Below are 19235 nucleotides of genomic sequence, written 5' to 3'. Positions count from 1 at the left end.
GAGAGAGAGAGAGGCAGAGAGAGAGAGAGAGAGAGAGAGAGAGGCAGAGAGAGAGAGAGACAGAGAGAGAGGCAGAGAGAGAGAGAGACAGAGACAGAGAGAGAGACAGAGAGAGAGACAGAGAGAACCAAACAACACATGTATTCTTGTGGAGCCGGACGGGCAGGCACGGCGACCATGACATTGTAACAGTTTGTCAATAAATAGCTGCGAGGAAGCTGCTCTTTGAAGGATTTGGGCTGGAGTCAGGTGAGGAGCGTGAGCTCCAAGAGCTGGTTCTGACCCAAACGTCCCTCGTTAGCGAGTGAAAAAACGGTTGAAGATGTTCTGTTATGTCTTGTGTTCTTCATGAGGAATAAGTCTCTAAACTAGCGGGGCTTGTGGAAACACAGACCCAACACACAGTCTGCCTTATGTAATTTAATGCATGTTCACAACTTCTTCCATCCTTTAATGGAAAAGACGACCATTAAACATCAGAGCTTCATCCTCACCTGCTACACTTAGAGACTGATTTCACATGAGAACACAGGTTAAAACATCTCCTCCAGTGAATTAAACATGATACAGCTGCTGGTACTGAGACAGATGCTACAGGGGGGTCATTCAATACCTCCATCATCTCCAAGGTCATTGACAGATCGCAGACAGATAACAGACAGGTGTAGACAGACCACAGACAGGTGATGACGGGTATAGACAGATCACAGACAGGTGCAGACAGATCACAGACAGGTGCAGACAGATCACTTACAAGGGCAGACAGATCACAGACAGGTACAGACAGATCACAGACAGGTGCAGACAGATCACAGACAGGTGCAGACGGGTACAGACAGATCACAGACAGGTGCAGACAGATCACAGACAGGTGATGACAGGTATAGACAGATCACAGAAAGGTGCAGACAGATCACAGACAGGTGCAGACAGATCACAGACAGGTACAGACAGGGGCAGACAGGTGATGACGGGTATAGACAGATCACAGACAGGTGATGACGGGTATAGACAGATCACAGACAGGTACAGACAGATCACAGACAGGTACAGACAGATCACAGACAGGTACAGACAAATCACAGACAGGTGCAGACAGATCACTTACAAGGGAAGACAGATCACAGACAGGTACAGACAGATCACAGACAGATGATGACAGGTATAGACAGATCACAGACAGGTGCAGACAGATCACAGACAGGTACAGACAGGTGCAGACAGATCACAGACAGGTACAGACAGGTGCAGGCTGATCACAGACAGATCACAGACAGGTGCAGACAGATCACAGACAGGTGATGACGGGTATAGACAGATCACAGACAGGTACAGACAGATCACAGACAGGTGCAGACAGATCACAGACAGGTGCAGACAGATCACAGACAGATCACAGACAGGTACAGACAGATCACAGACAGGTGATGACAGGTATAGACAGATCACAGACAGGTGCAGACAGATCACAGACAGGTGCAGACAGATCACTTACAAGGGCAGACAGATCACAGACAGGTACAGACAGATCACAGACAGGTGATGACAGGTATAGACAGATCACAGACAGGTGCAGACAGATCACAGACAGGTGCAGACAGATCACAGACAGGTACAGACAGGGGCAGACAGATCACAGACAGGTGCAGACAGATCACAGACAGGTGCAGACAGATCACAGACAGGTGCAGACAGATCACAGACAGGTGCAGACAGGGGCAGACAGATCACAGACAGATCACAGACAGGTACAGACAGATCACAGACAGGGGCAGACAGATCACAGACAGGTACAGACAGATCACAGACAGGTACAGACAGATCACAGACAGGTACAGACAGATCACAGACAGGTGCAGACAGATTCAATTCAATTCAATTTTATTTATATAGCGCCAAATCACAACAAAAGTCGCCTCAAGGCGCTTCATAGATACAGAGAAAAACCCAACAATCATATGACCCCCTATGAGCAAGCACTTTGGCGACAGTGGGAAGGAAAAACTCCCTTTTAACAGGAAGAAACCTCCAGCAGAACCAGGCTCAGGGAGGGGCGGCCATCTGCTTCGACCGGTTGGGGTGAGAGAAGGAAGACAGGATAAAAGACATGCTGTGGAAGAGAGACAGAGGTTAATAACAGATATGATTCAATGCAGAGAGGTCTGTTAACACATAGTGAGTGAGAAAGATGACTGGAAAGGAAAAACTCAATGCATCATGGGAATCCCCCGGCAGCCTACGTCTATTGCAGCATAACTAAGGGAGGATTCAGGGTCACCTGGTCCAGCCCTAACGATATGCTTTAGCAGGAACAACAAGTAGACCTGCAGAGTGACAGCGAAGTGCTCTAATAGGGTGATATGGTACTACAAGGTCATTAAGATATGATGGGGCCTGATTATTTAAGACCTTGTATGTGAGGAGCAGGATTTTGAATTCTGGATTTAACAGGAAGCCAATGAAGGGAAGCCAAAACAGGAGAAATCTGCTCTCTCTTTCTAGTCCCTGTCAGGACTCTTGCTGCAGCATTTTGGATTAGCTGAAGGCTTTTCAGGGAGTTTTTAGGACTTCCTGATAATAATGAATTACAGTCGTCCAGCCTGGAAGTAATAACTGCATGAACTAGTTTTTCAGCGTCGCTCTGAGACAGGATATTTCTAACTTTAGAGATGTTGCACATATGGAAGAAAGCAGTCTTACATATTTGTTTAATATGTGCGTTGAAGGACATGTCCTGGTCAAAAATGACTCCAAGGTTCCTCACAGTGTTACTGGAGGCCAAGGTAATGCCATCCAGAGTAAGAATCTGGTTAGATACCATATTTCTAAGCTTTTCAGGGCCGAGTACAATAACCTCAGTTTTATCTGAATTAAGAAGCAAAGCAAAGTTAGCGGCCATCCAGGTCTTTATGTCTTTAAGACATTCCTGCAGTTTAACTAATTGATGTGTGTTATCTGGCTTCATGGACAGATAGAGCTGGGTGTCATCTGCATAGCAGTGAAAATGTATGCTATGTCTTCTAATGATGCTGCCTAAGGGAAGCATGTATAATGTAAACAGAATTGGTCCTAGCACTGAACCCTGTGGAACTCCATAATTAACCTCAGTGTGTGAAGAGGACTCTCCATTTACATGCACAAATTGGAGTCTATTAGATAGATATGATACAAACCACTGCAGTGCAGTACCTGTAACACCTACAGCATTGTTCTAATCGCTCTAATAGGATATTATGGTCAACAGTATCGAACGCTGCACTAAGGTCTAGCAGGACAAGCACAGAGATGAGTTCACTGTCAGAGGCCATAAGAAGATCATTTGTAACCTTCACTAAAGCTGTTTCTGTGCTGTGATGAACTCTGAAACCTGACTGAAACTCTTCAAATAAGCCATTCCTCTGCAGATGATCTGTTAGCTGTTTGACAACTACTCTTTCAAGGATTTTTGATATGAAAGGAAGGTTGGAGATTGGCCTATAATTAGCTAAGACTGCTGGGTCTAGAGATGGCTTTTTGAGTAAAGGTTTAACTACAGCCAGCTTGAAGGCCTGTGGTACATAGCCGATTATTAGAGATAGGTTGATCATATTTAAGATCGAAGAATTAATTAATGGCAGGACTTCTTTGAGCAGTTTTGTAGGAATGGGGTCTAAAAGACACGTTGATGGTTTGGAGGAAGTACTTATTGAAGTTAACTCAGAAAGATCAATTGGAGAAAAAGAGTCTAACTTAACATCAATGGTACTAAGAGTAGCTGTAGATAATATTACATCTGTGGGATGATTATTGGTAATTTTTCCTCTAATGATAAAAATTTTATTTGTGAAGAAGTTCATGAAGTCATTACTAGTTAACGTTAAAGGGATGGTTGGCTCAAAAGAGCTCTGACTTTTTGTCAGCCTGGCTACAGTGCTGAAGAGAAACCTGGGGTTGTTCTTATTTTCTTCAATCAGTGATGAATAGTAAGATGTTCTGGCTTTGCGGAGGGCTTTCTTATAAAGCAGCAAACTATTTCTCCAGGCTAAATGATGATCCTCTAAATTTGTGACACGCCATTTCCTCTCCAGATTACGAGTCATCTGCTTTAGGGTACGTGTTTGAGAATTATACCACGGAGTCAGGTACTTCTGATTTGAGACCTTAGTTTTCACAGGAGCTACAGTATCCAGAGTCGTACGCAGTGAGGAGGTAAAATTATTAACAAGATAATCGACCTCTGTTGGAGTAGCGTTCAGATAGCTGCTCTGCTCTATGTTGGTACAGGGCATTGAAGATGATAACAGTGGGTGGATTATATTCTTAAACTTAGTTACTGCGCTTTCAGAAAGACTGTTACGGCTGTGGCCATAAGAACACTGTGTGGGCTGTTTTGTTCTGTGTCTCTTTACTGTGTTTAAGACTCTTTGCAGGTCCCTCCCCTAATGAAGAGTAGTGAGCAGCTGATTGGACCATGGAACAGGTGACCACGTTCAAAAAGCCGCTCTGACAGCTCCCGGGAGAGAGAGAGAGAGTGGAGCGAGCGAGCGAGCAGCTTGGCAGCCGACGCGGTCCTGACCCTGGTTTCCAGCCTGTACTTTTGTTGTGTATTTGTGTGAGCGTGATCTGTGAGAGCCGCTCTTGGTGCATTAACTTAGCGTTTAGGCACCCTTAGGCTGAAGCGGAAGGGGTGAGCCGCCTTTTTCTTTGGAACAGTTTTCTCCTGTTTTCCGGGTTAGGGAGCGAGGGTTAGTATTGTCATTTGTTTGTTCTGTTTCTTTCTTAGGGTTTAGTTAGTTTTCTGGTGGGTCTTAGTTGGTTTTGTTTATTATTTTGGCCTGGGTTCACCCTGGAGCTATGATTCATTACCTTCAATAAAATCACCTTTTTTTACTCACAACTGGTTTTGGATGTTTGGCTTGGGAACCAGGGAGGGTATTTGTCTCTCTCTCCTCCAACCTTATGTGCGTCTCTACACGCCTAGACTAGGGGCGTAACAAAGACATCTACTGTGATAAAGTCTACTCTCCACCGCTGTGTAATCAATTATTGTAAATGTAAATGTTATCAGGAAATGATCAGACAGGAGAGGGTTTTCAGGAAACACTGTTAAATGTTCAGTTTCTATGCCATATGTTAAAACAAGATCTAGAGTGTGATTAAAGTGGTGGGTGGGTTCTTTTACATTTTGAGAGAAACCAACTGAGTCTAATAACAGATTAAATGCCATGTTGAGGCTGTCATTTTTAGCATCTACATGGATGTTAAAATCACCCACAATAATTATTTTATCTGAGCTCAGAACTAAATTAGATATAAAGTCTGAGAAATCAGACAGAAACTCTGTGTAAGGCCCAGGTGGACGATAGATGATAACAAGTAAGACTGGTTTCTGAGTTTCACAGCTGGGGTGGACAATGTTAAGCATCAGGCTTTCAAATGAATTAAAAGTCTGTCTTGGTCTTTCATTAATTAATAGGCTGGTGTAAAAAATTGCTGCCACACCTCCCCCTCGGCCTGTGCTTCGAGATTTCTGGTAGTTAGAATGACTCGGGGGTGTTGATTCATTTAAACTAACATAATCATCCTGCTGCAACCAGGTTTCTGTAAGGCAGAGTAAATCAATTTGTTGATCAATTATTAAGTCATGTACTAACAGAGACTTGGAGGAGAGAGACCTAATATTTAATAATCCACATTTCACTGTTTTACTCTTTGGTTCAGATGTGGATACTGTATTGTTCTTTCTTTGTAATTGTTTATGTTTAAGTTGTTTGTTGCTGGTTTTTAGTTTGTTTTTTGTCTTTTTGGAAGCTGACACAGTCTCTATGGAGATGGGTTTTTGGGGGGGTAGCAGGAGGAGGGAAGCTGCAGAGAGGCGTGTAAGACTGCAACTCTGCTTCCTGGTCCCAACTCTGGATAGTCATATTTTGGGGGGTTTAATAAATTTGTCCATATTTCTAGAAATGAGAGCTGCTCCATCCAAAGTGGGATGGATGCCGTCTCTCCTAACAAGACCAGGTTTCCTCCAGAAGGTTTGCCAATTATCTATGAAGCCCACATCATTTCTGGGACACCACTCAGACAGCCAGCAATTTAAGGAGAACATGCGGCTAAACATGTCGCTCCTGGTCTGATTGGGGAGGGGACCAGAGAAAACTACAGAGTCCGACATTGTTTTGGCAAAGTTGCACACCGATTCAATATTGATTTTAGTGACCTCCGATTGGCGTAACCGGGTGTCATTACTGCCGACGTGAATTATGATTTTACTGAATTTACGTTTACCCTTAGCCAACAGTTTTAAATTTCCTTCAATGTCGCCTGCTCTGGCCCCTGGAAGACAATTGACTATGGTTGCCGGTGTCTCTAGCTTCACATGTCTGAGAACAGAATCACCAATTACCAGAGTTTGACCCCCGGCGGGTGTGTCGCCGAGTGGGGAAAAACGGTTAGACACATGAACGGGTTGGTGGTGTACCTGGGGCTTCTGTTTAGGACTATGCTTCCTCCTCACCGTCACCCAGCCGCCCTCTTTCCCAAGCTGCTTGGGGTCTGCCGGGGAACAGCTAGCGGGGCCTACGCTATCTTCAGCTGCACCAGCTACAGGGGCCTGGCTAGCTACGGGTGAATTAAGGGTGCGAAGCCGAGTCTCCAATTTAGTAATCCTGGCCTCCAGAGCTGCAAATATGCTACATTTGTTACAGATATCATTACTGCTAAAGGAGGCCGAGGAGTAACTAAACATCTGACACAATGAGCAAGAAAGTGCAGGAGGGACAGGTGAAGTAGCCATGGTGCTAACGAGTCGGCTACGAGCTAAGCTAAGCTAGCGAAACAGTACAGAGACAGTGAGTGAATACTTTGGCTATAAATTAGGTAGTGAGTACACAGAAAGTGTGCTTCGGATGAAGCACGTGAAGATTATACTATGAAAGAAGAATGTATTTAAAAGTTGTTAATTAAATTGCTAAGCAAATAAGCTACTCAGAAACACCACTGTGTTTGAGCAGGAACAGGAAGTGATACTCTACCGCAGAGCGAGCGAACACCAAGTGACAGCGCCACAGACAGGTACAGACAGGGGCAGACAGATCACAGACAGGTGCAGACAGATCACAGACAGGTACAGACAGGGGTAGACAGATCACAGACAGGTACAGACAGATCACAGACAGGTGCAGACAGGGGCAGACAGATCACAGACAGGTGCAGACAGATCACAGACAGATGCAGACAGGTGCAGACAGATCACAGACAGGTACAGACAGGTGCAGACAGATCACAGACAGATCACAGACAGGTGCAGACAGATCACAGACAGATCACAGACAGGTGCAGACAGGTACAGACAGATCACAGACAGGTGCAGACAGGTACAGACAGATCACAGACAGGTACAGACAGATCACAGCAACACGTTCTCACTCCCAAAGCGTAACATTTTACGCTAGGTGACAAATCGTCAACATACTTTTTTTGGCACCTAACACGTTCCTACATCACGACATCGGAAAACTGAGGACATATGAGAACCGTTTGGACGCAATCTACACATGTTTGCTCTTTTCCTTAAAATCGCTTTGGGAAAACATTATTTCCCGTCATTAAAGTGGTGGTTAAGGTTAGGCATAAGGTTGTGATTAAGGTTAGAAATAAGGTTATGGTTAGGCTTAGGGATAAGGTTATGTTTAGGGCTGCAATACAGGGCTTGAACGTCTATTACCACGGGAGCGTAATTCCACTGGATTTAATCCATAACCCGGTGCGTACCATAAGAACGTGGAAGGTCACCTTTCGCGTTCCTCAGGAACGCCGCGGGACGTGACAAAACGTCGGGATGTTACGCCTCGGGAGTGAGAACGGGCTCATCACAGACAGGTGCAGACAGGTGAAGGATGTAGACATGTGCAGACTGCAAGAAGTTGGAAGAGTTTTATCTGATTAAATGATGCAGCACATATGAATGAATTATGTCTCACAGCAAACACACAGGCAGATGAAACAACCACCTCTGCAGGTCTGTAAGACCTCTGTTACATATCTGCACACGGGAATCAACAGTCTGCAGGCAGCAGTCACTTTCTGTGGTTTCAGGTTATAGAGAAATGCTTTCAGAGGACAGAAGCAAACCTTTCTTCTCAGAAACAAGCTGATGACTGTCAGCTATTACCTGATGATGATGTTAGCTTTGTGATGTATTAGCAATCATTAACAATAACCTGTGAATGAGACAGGAATTCATGAAACCCATCAGCTGCCTGCAGAGTCGGCGTCAGCAGACGAGCGGATTGGGCACGGGGAACCGTTGCTGGGTTAAACTGGAAGCACCACACACGATCTAAGTTTAAAAGCTTGTGTGATTATCGGACAAGAGGGATACCAGTGAGGTCACTTTGGATGTTGCCTCGTGGTGCTCAGTGAACGAGGCACCAGCCCTCTGATGTATGTCCTCACTCGTCCTCACAAAGCTTCTGCCTCGTCTTTCACTGCTGATCTATTTCGGTGATTTTCCTGCAGCGTGTTTCAGTCTTTATGGTGACAGTTTTAATGTCAAACACCAGTTAAGCAGAGAGACCGTTTAGCAGCGTCTTCACATTGCTCAGTGTGAGCCGCCAGCTGTTTCCAGAAAAATAGCACATTTCTTTAACATGCAGTGGAAGAAGAAAGAAATCCACTCTGACACGTTTGACCTCAGCACAAAAGCAATGAGCAAACTAAGATGTGACTTCAGATGGAGACAGGGAACAGAGTGAACGTACCAGAAAGTCTCTGCCACCCACCATCTTTATTTAAAGTTGACCAGTTTTCAGAGCTCCCCTCATCGGTTTCCTGCTGTCGTTCAGTTTCTGTCTTCCATTAATTATTCAGCAGCAAACGTACGTCACTGCAGTGAATCCAGACTGCAGCGCTGCACACTGAGCTGAGGGAGCTAACAGCCTCTTACTGTGCATTTAAATAGACAGTACCAGTAAAACCAGTTACGTTTACTGGACAGTATACATGTGTGCAGTGAACACATTATTTTATCTGCCAGTTTGACGAAAAGGCACTCAAATACCCATAATGCCTCAGTGATATCCGCAGCAAATGAACCCAGTGTTGATTTTAACTGTTGTTCTGAAGGCTTGACTTCACCTTCTTCTTTCCTTTGTCATTTCTGTGTTTGTGAACTTCCTGCTTCACCTCACTGGTAGCTCTCCAATCACTTCAGCTCAGCTGGTTGTCTGTGAACTTCTCTTATGTCGTGTATGTCTGAAAAATCAACATTGACCTTTTTGTGATGCAAAGCTTTTTAGACCCGTTCGAGCCAAAGGAGGAATCAGCAGAGGTGAAAGTCTTTAATCTCAACCATATTTCTGGTGTACAGGTAGAAATGTTGGAGGTAAGACATCATTTTCTAATGATCTCAAACATCCAAAGACACCTTCAGGTCTGCTCCGACGTTCAGCAGAGTCGAGCTGGAAAGGTTAGAGAGGTAACTGTGCACACTGAGCAAAAGTTAAGCTCAAACCAACACTGAGGTGATTTTAAACTGTTAGTTAGATGAGAGGAATGAACTCAAAGACTGGCATTAAAGGCATTGTACACTCAGCAGGTGGTTTATTGGAGTAATCAGCCACAGAGATGCTGATTTGTTCCTCTTTTTGTCTTTATTTCCTGAAGCAGATGAAAGGACTCTGTGCCGGCCCAAAGCAATTATCTTCGATAATCATTTCTGAGCACTGCAAAAGAAAAAAGTGTAACCTCACCACCGAGCAGCAGATGTTCGTGGACAGCGTCCCCATGGTGTGGATGAAATGAGTCAGACTAAGAAGAATCAGCATTACACCAAGCATGGCAAGTTCTTCTACTTTTCTGAGTACTCAGAGTACTTATACTTGCCTGTTTCACCATTCACACCAGCACCAGCCTAAGTGCTTCAGTTTTACTTTTATGGCACCAAATCACAACAACAGTTGCCTAAAGGTGCTTTATAATGTAAAGTAAAGCTCCTACAATAATACTGAGAAAACTCCAAGAATCGTATGACCTGCTGTGCACAAGTGCTTTGGCAAGAGTGGGAAGGGAAAACGACCTTTTAACAGGAAGAAACCAGGAGAACCAGGCTCAGGGAGAAGCAGCCATCTACAGTGGGGGTGAGGGGAGGACGACAGGACAAAGACACACCGTGGATAAGAGCCAGAGATTACTAATAAGTACTGATTAAATGCAGAGGTGTATAAACACCACTTAAACTGGTTAAACTGGTCATCTGACACTAAATCTCATGTGATTGTTGGTATTGATGGTCCACGGCCTCTAGCAGGGATCAGCAGGATTCAGAGCAGTCGTGTTATTGCTGCAGCGCTTGTCGCCTGTTGAGCTGAGAGACTGACACTGACAGACGAGATCGCTCTCAGGCGCCCTGTGGCTGAAACACTTCCTCAGCCAGACTAATGGAGTGGAAACACATCAGACGCAGCAGCTGTCGTCCATTTAACACCCAGCATTCAGCCTCAGGATGGGATCTCATACCTCGACCAAAAACACGTCGCTTCGCCTGAAGATTGAACTTATACCTGTTAGAGAAGAAACAGCAGCTCATCATTCAGTAAGCTGTTCTCATATTCAAGCTGTAAACAGTGAGCAGGATTGGAGATAGCTCAGCCCTCGGTGGAGCTCCTTGCTGCTCCACATCATCTAATCAGATAAAGCTCCGATGTCTCACCTGTTGGCAGTCTGTACCTGTCTGCATCCGTGTCTCCAAGACACAGCTGATCAGCTGTGACACTGATGTTTCAGACTCGCCTCTGTGTGATGTTTCTGCTGGTAAAGAGCAGAAAAGAGGCAGCGATCCAGAGAAGGCAAGTCTCATTAACCATGTAGTCAGTCTTAGCTCATCACTCCTCTCCTTTATAAAGAGTGTGCAGGTGTGAGTGAATCTATGGCTACAGGTGTGTGTAATTTGATTTGTTTGCATGTGAATGGTCAGGAATGAATGTGCACGTATACTGGCCATTTGAAAGTAACACAAACTTTGAAATTATTCCTTAGACAGCAATGAGGGGTAGCAACATACATGGACTGGTTCTTATATAGTACTTTACTCAATGTGAGTACTCAAAGTACTTATACAACTTGCCTGTTTCACCATTCACACCAGCACTTTTTTGCAGTGCTTTCTCTCTAACATTCATACTCTGACAGATGCCTTGGAGAGCAACTTGGGGTCAGTGTCGTGCCCAAGGATATTTGGCTTGCAGACCGGAGCAGTTGGGGATAGAACCACCAACCTACCGAGTAGCAGATAATCTGCTCCACCTACTGAGCTACAGCCACACTCCCCACTCCCTTTCAAGCGTACAATTTGAGTTACTTATAAATGGACATTCTTTACATTTTGTTTTACTTTTGGATGTTACATTCCAGTTATTTATCTGCCTATAGATCTATCTATATATGCAGTAGTGTCCTAGATGGCACTTGTGAAGGTGTGCAATGTCTACTCAACCTTTCTTCATTTGAGTTTCAGCTGGATTGGAAGAACCACATGTAATTCACTGTTCAGATAAACATGGCTCCTCTCACGTCTCCTGTGCATAAATTGCTCTGTCTTGAGGAGAAGCTGTGGTTGGTCGTGTTTAGACAGAAGTCTGCAAAATGAAGGAGCCTGCACAGACAACAGCTTGTTCCCAGCAGGATGTAGGGATGCTTACCAAATGTGTTTAAATGCGAAGCCAAGGGGTCGTTTACAAGCGACCATGTGACGAGCGTAGAGTGACAGACGTGTCGTATGCTGCTGCTGAACGACACCGTGTCACGGCGAGGTGCGCCGCTGTGTTAGTTAGAGCAGGGCCCAAGAGCAGACATAGGCAAGGAGACGCGATATGACTTAAAAGGCGAGCCTTTATTATGGCGGATGACAGAAGGCAAAACAAAAGCTAAGACGAGTGCAGGCAAGACAACTAAACTGGAAAACAGACTATGAAATCCTATGACACTGAACGCTATACGAGACTATGAAACTGTGATAAAGCTGTGAAACTTTGTAAACTAATACTATGACTGTGAGAACTGTGACGACTATGACGAGACATAACTGGGAAGGTTACACAGACAACGCGACAGACTGAATGAAACACAGAGACTAAATACACATAAGGGATGATCAAGGGAAGTAGCCACACATGGGAGCACGGCTGACACACATGAACCTAATGACAGGACAGGGGAAGTGAAACTAAATACAATGAAGAAAGGACACTGGACTCTTTCAAAATAAAACAGGAAGCATTGAGATGTAGACATGACACAAGGGGAACCTGATAAACCATGAACTAAACTGCAAACTAGGCCTGACCGAATATCTAGATAACTGAAAAGAAACTGGAATACAGATGAAATAACAAAATAACATGAAACTCAGACACACTGGGTCACATGACCCAGGACCATGACGCACCGGGCTGACACCAATTGATACAAAACTTTAACGGGTCATTAAAGTTTGGAGGATTAAATTTAAAAGAAAAATATTTATAGATAAAATCCGTAACGTTACAGCATTTCACTTTTACTGTTATTTTATGTGAACGTGGCAGCATGCAGAGAGCTGCAATAAGCATGCTCACTACAGCGATCAGTCAGAATTCATGCACCTGTTGCTCCAATCACGGAGGCTGTTGCATGCTGAGCAGTGACAGCTGAAGTAATGAGGCAGCCTTCCTCCGAGCTGCCCTGCGGCCGACTCAGACAAACAGCTCTTATGACAGCGTAATGAGGCAGCAACGGGATGCTCCGAGGGTCAGCTGCATTTCACCACCATGCACTGATTCGGCTTCATCTGACCAAAACAGGACATCCTGTTGCTCGGGGTAACTGAGAGGAGGAACAAAGATTTCCTATCCTGCCCGAGTCCGCTGAAAGTTTACGTGGAGCAGTTCCACGGTATTGCAGTATTAGTATTAAAATACCACCAGTAATACAAGCAGGTTGAACAACACAATAGAAACACATGCTGGGCTTAGGAGACAGGTCTGCTGTTTATTACCATTAGTCCTGGACAGCTGTACCTAATAAACTGTCAACAGAGGGCAGTTTTACAGACATTTACAACCAGTGATCGGATGTTAGCCCATTTTGTCTGTCAGTCTAACACTCGATCCAGCAACACTCTGGTTCCCAAACCACGGCCTCAAGCGTGGAAGTGTCACGGCTGCTTCAAGTTCATGTGTAAACCACCCCAGTGTGAGCTGCAAGGCAGCAGAGACATACACCCTCCACTCCCCACCGTGTCTGTCCTTTAAAAATTATCCATAGGATGTCATACTACACAAAATGACTTTACATTGTTTGTAACTGGTTACTAAAGTAGTTTTCATTGTAAATCTAATGAAACCCACATATGGTTTAATATAAATCTTTGCATCACAACATCACAGAAAATTAATAAACAAAATAATGAATCTTTTTTCTGCCAATAAAAGGAAAAAACTGTGGGTATTAATAAATAACCAAAGCTAATTAATAATCACACACAGGCAACAGAAATGAGCCAAAGATGTCACACTACTACTAATAATAATAATAATGTTGCAGCTTTCCCCATGTTTAAGTTTTATTTCTCTTCTTTCTTTGTTCCATATTTGTCCGTCTCCCGTGGTGTCATGCCGCCTTAACACAAGACTACCTACTGGAATTACTAGCCCAGGAAATGATGAAACATTCACCTCCCAGCATCTAAAGAGTGACTCGTAAATGAGCTGTACGTGACTCAGAGCCTAAGACAGTGGACTTATCTCTGTCTCGCTGGATACATTCAAAACCAGTGTTGCCAACTTAGCGACTTTGTCGCTATATTTAGCGAGTTTTCAGACCCCCTTAGCGACTTTTTATCTAAAAAGCGACTAGCGACAAATCTGGCGACTTTTTCTGGTATTATTGGAGACTTATTTATGACGACTTTTTGACGTGAAAACGCGTATCGCTCTTACTCTCAACAAACAGCGGTGCTGCCTTGGGCACCTCACCCGTGCCAAAGCGCTCCCAGGCGGAGGATAGTCCTCCCCCAGCTGCTATCAGGGCAGGAGACGTTCACAACTGTGCGTCCAAACGGCAAATGAATCGCGCATGAGCAAAGCCGCTGCTCCCGCACTGACTGTAACGCAGTCAATTCTTCTTTTACTGTTATGCTGTTTTGTGGATCACAAGGTTTAAAAGTACTTATAAACACACACACACACACACACAGTGTAACTCCACTAGAGTGCCAATTTCGGGTCACTTTTGCTGGTCCAGGCCCGGATAAAGGAGCAGGGTTGGAATTGTGACATTAAAAAACAATAATTGCTAAAAGAAATTTAATTTGTAGTTCTAAATAAATTCTAACTGCATTTAGGACGTTTTTTACTCACTTTATGTCTCTTCCACGATGTTATTTCTCTCTCCAACAACGTAGGTTACAATTACATTAGCATGACCAATTATGCAAATTAGGCGATGACGTCATTTGGCGACTTCTAGCGACTTTTAGGACAGCCAATAGCGATTTTCCTTACTGAGGAGTTGGCAACACTGTTCAAAACACTTCAATATGCAGATGAAAATAAATTCTTGTTAGACAAAACGTGCTGTGCTGGTGTGGATTCTGTCTGATAGAGTCCACATATAAATGAAAAGTCTTCTTTACTCACCAAAGTCGTTTATGGAGTTCCACAGGGCTCTGTGCTGAGACCAGTGCCATTCAGCCCCAAAAGGTCCCACTTTGAACAGTGGTTGTTGATCAATGTCATGACAATTTGCACATGAATGATCAACAAACTGACCTGACAGCACGATGTTCATCAGTTAAACCATGAGACCATGACAAAGTGTGAAACACTGAGCCACCCCCAAATCCAGACATAGCGCCGGACGAAACCTTTGACCCTCAGACACGGAGCGCCAGCACGTTTATCAGCACACTGCATAGTGTATATAAAAAAATAATAAAAACAATAATTCCAACCCTAACAGCCCCCAGCCTCTCTGTCTCAGTGTATCTAGTTTTGTCTCATTATGTCAGATTATTCCCAGCTGTGTTTCCCTCCTGTTTCCGATTCCCTCCTTACACCCTTGTGTATTTAAGTCCTGTGTTTTCCTTTGCCCTTTGTTGTGTCGTACCCTCACCATGCTGTGTTTTTCCCTCCGTGTTCTTAGCTGTTTCCTAGTTCACAGTTCCTGGTTTGTTTTGTATTCAAAGTTGTTTACCACCAACATAAAGCTGCCTCTTTTAGTTCATGCATTTGGGTCCTAACCTTCCTGCCACACAGCAGACCTTGACAATAGCCCTTTACTGTCACTCTACATGTACAACGATATTGTGGGTGAGCCACACCAACTGTGCAGAAAAGAATATAAATAGTAGATAGCAGGAATACATAGAAACACATTAGAGGAACCGTTGACTTGGTGTGAGGATTGAGTCCATGGTTGAGTGACCTGAGTGATGGAGGTTACTCAGACCATGGCTCGGATTGGTGGGGGGGGGAAGAAGCTGTTAGTGAGTCTGCAGGCAGCAGGTCAAACAGGTGGTGGGCAGGTGCAGTCCTTTATAGAGAGAAAATCATTTCTGCTTGAAACACTTTAAACCAGCTGTACTTGCGCAGTATTGTCTAATTGCCACACAGGTGGCCCCTGGACCAGCTCGGGGGACCCGGACCCACCTTGTCACCGCTGCCGCTGGATGTGCGGGCAGCCACCGAAACCAACACCTCCCTGTCGCTGGGCCAGGGACTGGGGGTGCTGATGGTCAGAGCTGATTCCCTCCCCCTCCTGTGTGGGGCGTAATGCTGCAAGGGAGGCGAACGCACCTGCACGGCATCCGCAATCATGCCTCGCCAGCCTAAAGTCTGCACGGGGTCCTGAATAATGTTGCTGTTGTTGGTGTGTTCGGCTGGCAACTGAAAAGCTGCAGCCGTGACAGTGTAAACAGCAAAAGCATGAAACCACGGTTGGTCTGTCGTGGATCTTTCACAGTGTACCTGACATGGCTGCTGTGAACTATATTACGGAGTAACTGACAGACTCTTTAGAGCATAGGTGTCGAGCACATGGATGAATGACTCGCTCTCAATGCTGTCACTGATTGAACCAGAGGGTTTTAGCAGTGGAGCTTCTCCCTGGTGATGTGCTGCTGACTCACTGTGCTATTTTCTCATTCAAAGTGTATTTAAAGACCCCCGTATCACAGGAACAATGTGAATCCGATAACACAAAATGAGGCTGAGGCAGACTGTGTGAACTGTGACGCGTTCCCCTCCTGCTGAAGCCCTAATGTGTGGATATGGTGATGAACATATTAAAATGCATTCAGCTGTGAGAACAAACGAGGAAACTGCTCAAACTATTCTACACAATCAGAATCAAGGCTAAACATCCACAGACTGACGTGACAAACGAAGGTAGCCACATGCCTAACATTGCCCCGCTTCCTGTTCCTCTGTGGCTCTAACGGGACCAGTCAGACCAGATCAGTTGACCAGCAGGCTCATTTTCTCATGGACTCTAGAGAGAAAGCAGACATGTCTGTATTGGCTTCACTTTTAAGATGTGAATGTTTTTTTATTTTTAGAGACTGGATTTAGAGCAGGTTACCTTCTGCTCGACAGGTAAGCATGCAGCACCTGTTGGAGTCTCAGTCAGGCATCAAATCAGCTCGAGGCTTCCAAACCTGCGATGATGACGCCTTTCTCTGTATTTACAGTCCGTGCAGAAAGGTCAGGGCTACAGTCGGGTTCAGAAAAACAAAACTCTCGAATGTCTTTTGTGTCTCCGGTTATTATGTAAAGTGCTTTTAGCCGCAGAGACTTAGTGCTGGAGATTAGAAGAGAATAAAAAATGAAAACAGATCTAGTTCCTGTGTGTATCATCCAGATGAACCAGCTCCATTGCTCCAGGTAACACCTGGACTGAGATTACTTCAGGAATGAGAGGTGCTGAGAGAAACTACAGTGCTGTCGTATGTGACCTCATTAGACGGTTAAAAACTTTACTGCATACTAAACTGTAGCTCAGTCTTTTAAAGCGACAGAGACATCCATCCTCGCTGTCAGGTCACTCAAAAACAGCAGAAAATCATTCATACAGCATACAGAGCCATAACCAAACAGGCTCTGTGCTGTCATCAAGCTTTGCAGCACAATGTAAACACGAACATTACCAGAGTATTTCAGCCATCACAGTCTTCTAAACTATATAGTCACAGTGTCAGTGATCCCTACGTCCATGGCAGGAGCACAGCACCTCCTCCTGCGCCTCCTCCTCCTCCTCTTCTTCGTATTCAAAGACAGAAAGAGTTTTTCCATGTTTCCTGTTTACGCATCCTTACTGCCATTAGAAATCAGTCCACAGGAGCACTTTGTCCTCTGATGTTCTCACCTAATAAAGATCATCATCCTGTCTTAAGACTGTCATAGCACACCACATGTACACTTCTTCGGAGTTTCTTCGGAGAGTAGACACTGAGTACAACCAGAGCCATGCATGACACCTGAGTGACTCACTGCTGCTGAAATATCTCCAGTAATGCTGCTGTGATATGTGATACACGACACCCCTCAGATATCAGCCTTATTTTGCACCGCGATTAATTGCGCTCAGTGGTAAAGACTTTAAGAGCGGCACCGAGAGCCTGAGGGCAGGTCAAAGGACCTCGAGGGAGGAGATGGGAACAAAGGACAAATGTGACGCAAGGCGAAAAAGCAGAAAACCAAAATGAGCCATTGGGTCCAGAAACAGCTCAGAGTTAGTAATCCTGCAGGTACAAAACTGCTGTACTTAGTGTACATGCCAGGCTACACAAAACGGCTTGCATTCCTATGTAGAGATTTCTGAAAACCAAGACGGCCTGCCCAAGGTACAGAATGACCAAGTTCCACGACTTTGTGTCGTAGTGCCTGTGGTAATGCTATGGCTTCAGTCTTGCCTTTACACTCATAAAGGACACCATTTCTCAGCACATAGGTTGCATCTGCCAACACATCTACTTTCCCTTGCACCTGTCCATCAACCTCAGACACCTTATCAAACTAGGATTTTAATGTTGGATCTGCCCGCTGAAGTGAAGCGATATCTGGTGGGATATCAAGTTCCAGAGTGAGGTTGGGACTACGGCTGGGACAACGCGTAAAATACGTCGACGTAAAAAAATGTGCGTCGACGCGTCACTTTCAAAACAGACATGGCGGCAGCGAGTAGCAGCAACATGAGTGAGGCAGCCGCAGTCAACTTAAATCACTCCACCCAAACACGCAGTTCTACAGTATGGGGATATTTTAACAGAAAAGGAAGTGATTGTAAGGTGGAAATGGCCTATCATAAAAGCACGACGGCTATGCACCAGCGCATGATTGATGATTGAACTCACACACACAGAAACGTGAGAAACGGCAACAAAATGGATTTTATTTTGAATGAAGACCATTTTTTTGCAGAAAACAAAATTACATTTTGTTTGTTTAAAGACACCATTGCTGCTATTTATTTTAAATGCCTTGTTAACTTTTCCTTAATTTTATATATGTTTGCACATTTCATTTCTTATTAAATGCTATCTCTAATATAAGATTGTACTACTACTACAACTTTATTTTGCAATTTTTTTATTAAAAGGTATTCAAATGAAGAAATTTGTGTTTTTCATTGAGATACATAAATTAGTAAATATGAAATTGCTATACAAGTCAAATAATGGGATAATAATCGATAATCAAATCAAATCAAAATAGAGTCGGATTGAAAAATGAATCGTTAGATTCATCGATTAGGAAAATAATCGTTTTGCCCAGCCCTAGTTGGGACTCTGGTCTACAACCTCTAACCTGGATGAACCCCTAAATTTGTCTCTTCGTCTTTGCGCTCGAGATTTAGCTGGTTTTGCTGGGCTTACTTCCAATTCTTCATCATAGAAGGGTAGCTATTTCAACAGGTCATTTGCACTCTGACCTCTTGTGGTGATCAAACTGGGGATTGCACTTTCTGGCTGTGCCTGAAACTTGTAAATAACTCATGAAAGAATAGAGTTACGTTGAAACCAAGCACACCATTGTTTTTCTTGTGACATTACCAATAAGTTTGATGTGTCACATGGCCCTCTTCCTATGGAAAAAACAAAAGTTGTATCCAAGATGGCCGACTTCTAAATGGCCACCATGGTCACCGCCCATCTTGAGGAGTTTGCCCCCTCACATATACTAATGTGCCACAAACAGGACTTTAACATCACCAACCATTCCCAT

The 19235-nt window shown here is 44.3% G+C and overlaps 2 protein-coding genes across 2 annotated transcripts; one reads left to right on the top strand and one right to left on the bottom strand.

Annotated features, from left to right (window-relative positions):
- The first annotated feature begins 561 nt into the window (after nt 1-561).
- Nucleotides 562-2257, top strand: LOC146365092 (uncharacterized). Its single transcript, XM_084917756.1, has 5 exons — nt 562-576; nt 704-829; nt 1016-1131; nt 1315-1539; nt 1623-2257. Exons 1-5 carry the CDS (start codon nt 562-564, stop codon nt 1891-1893), a joined length of 753 nt encoding a protein of 250 aa, XP_084773882.1. The 3' UTR covers nt 1894-2257.
- Nucleotides 2258-4906: 2649 nt separating this feature from the next.
- Nucleotides 4907-5899, bottom strand: LOC146365091 (uncharacterized; the record flags this gene model as incomplete). The annotated part of the gene is made up of 1 exon (XM_084917755.1): nt 4907-5899. A coding segment is annotated over one exon (951 nt), but the record flags the coding sequence as incomplete, so codon positions are not given.
- Between the last annotated feature and the right edge of the window lie 13336 nt (nt 5900-19235).

Source organism: Perissodus microlepis, chromosome 20, assembly GCF_051167445.1.
Source record: "Perissodus microlepis isolate ML-2025 ecotype Zambia chromosome 20, ASM5116744v1, whole genome shotgun sequence".
NCBI lineage: Eukaryota > Metazoa > Chordata > Actinopteri > Cichliformes > Cichlidae > Perissodus > Perissodus microlepis.
Note: the sequence above shows the minus strand (reverse complement) of the source record. Positions and strands in the feature narration are given on the sequence as shown.

Coding starts and splice junctions, on each gene's coding strand:
- LOC146365092 (XM_084917756.1), top strand. Junction 830..1,015: donor TCACAGACAGGTGCAGACGG/GTACAGACAGAT, acceptor GGGTATAGACAG/ATCACAGACAGGTACAGACA. Junction 1,132..1,314: donor GGAAGACAGATCACAGACAG/GTACAGACAGAT, acceptor TGACGGGTATAG/ACAGATCACAGACAGGTACA.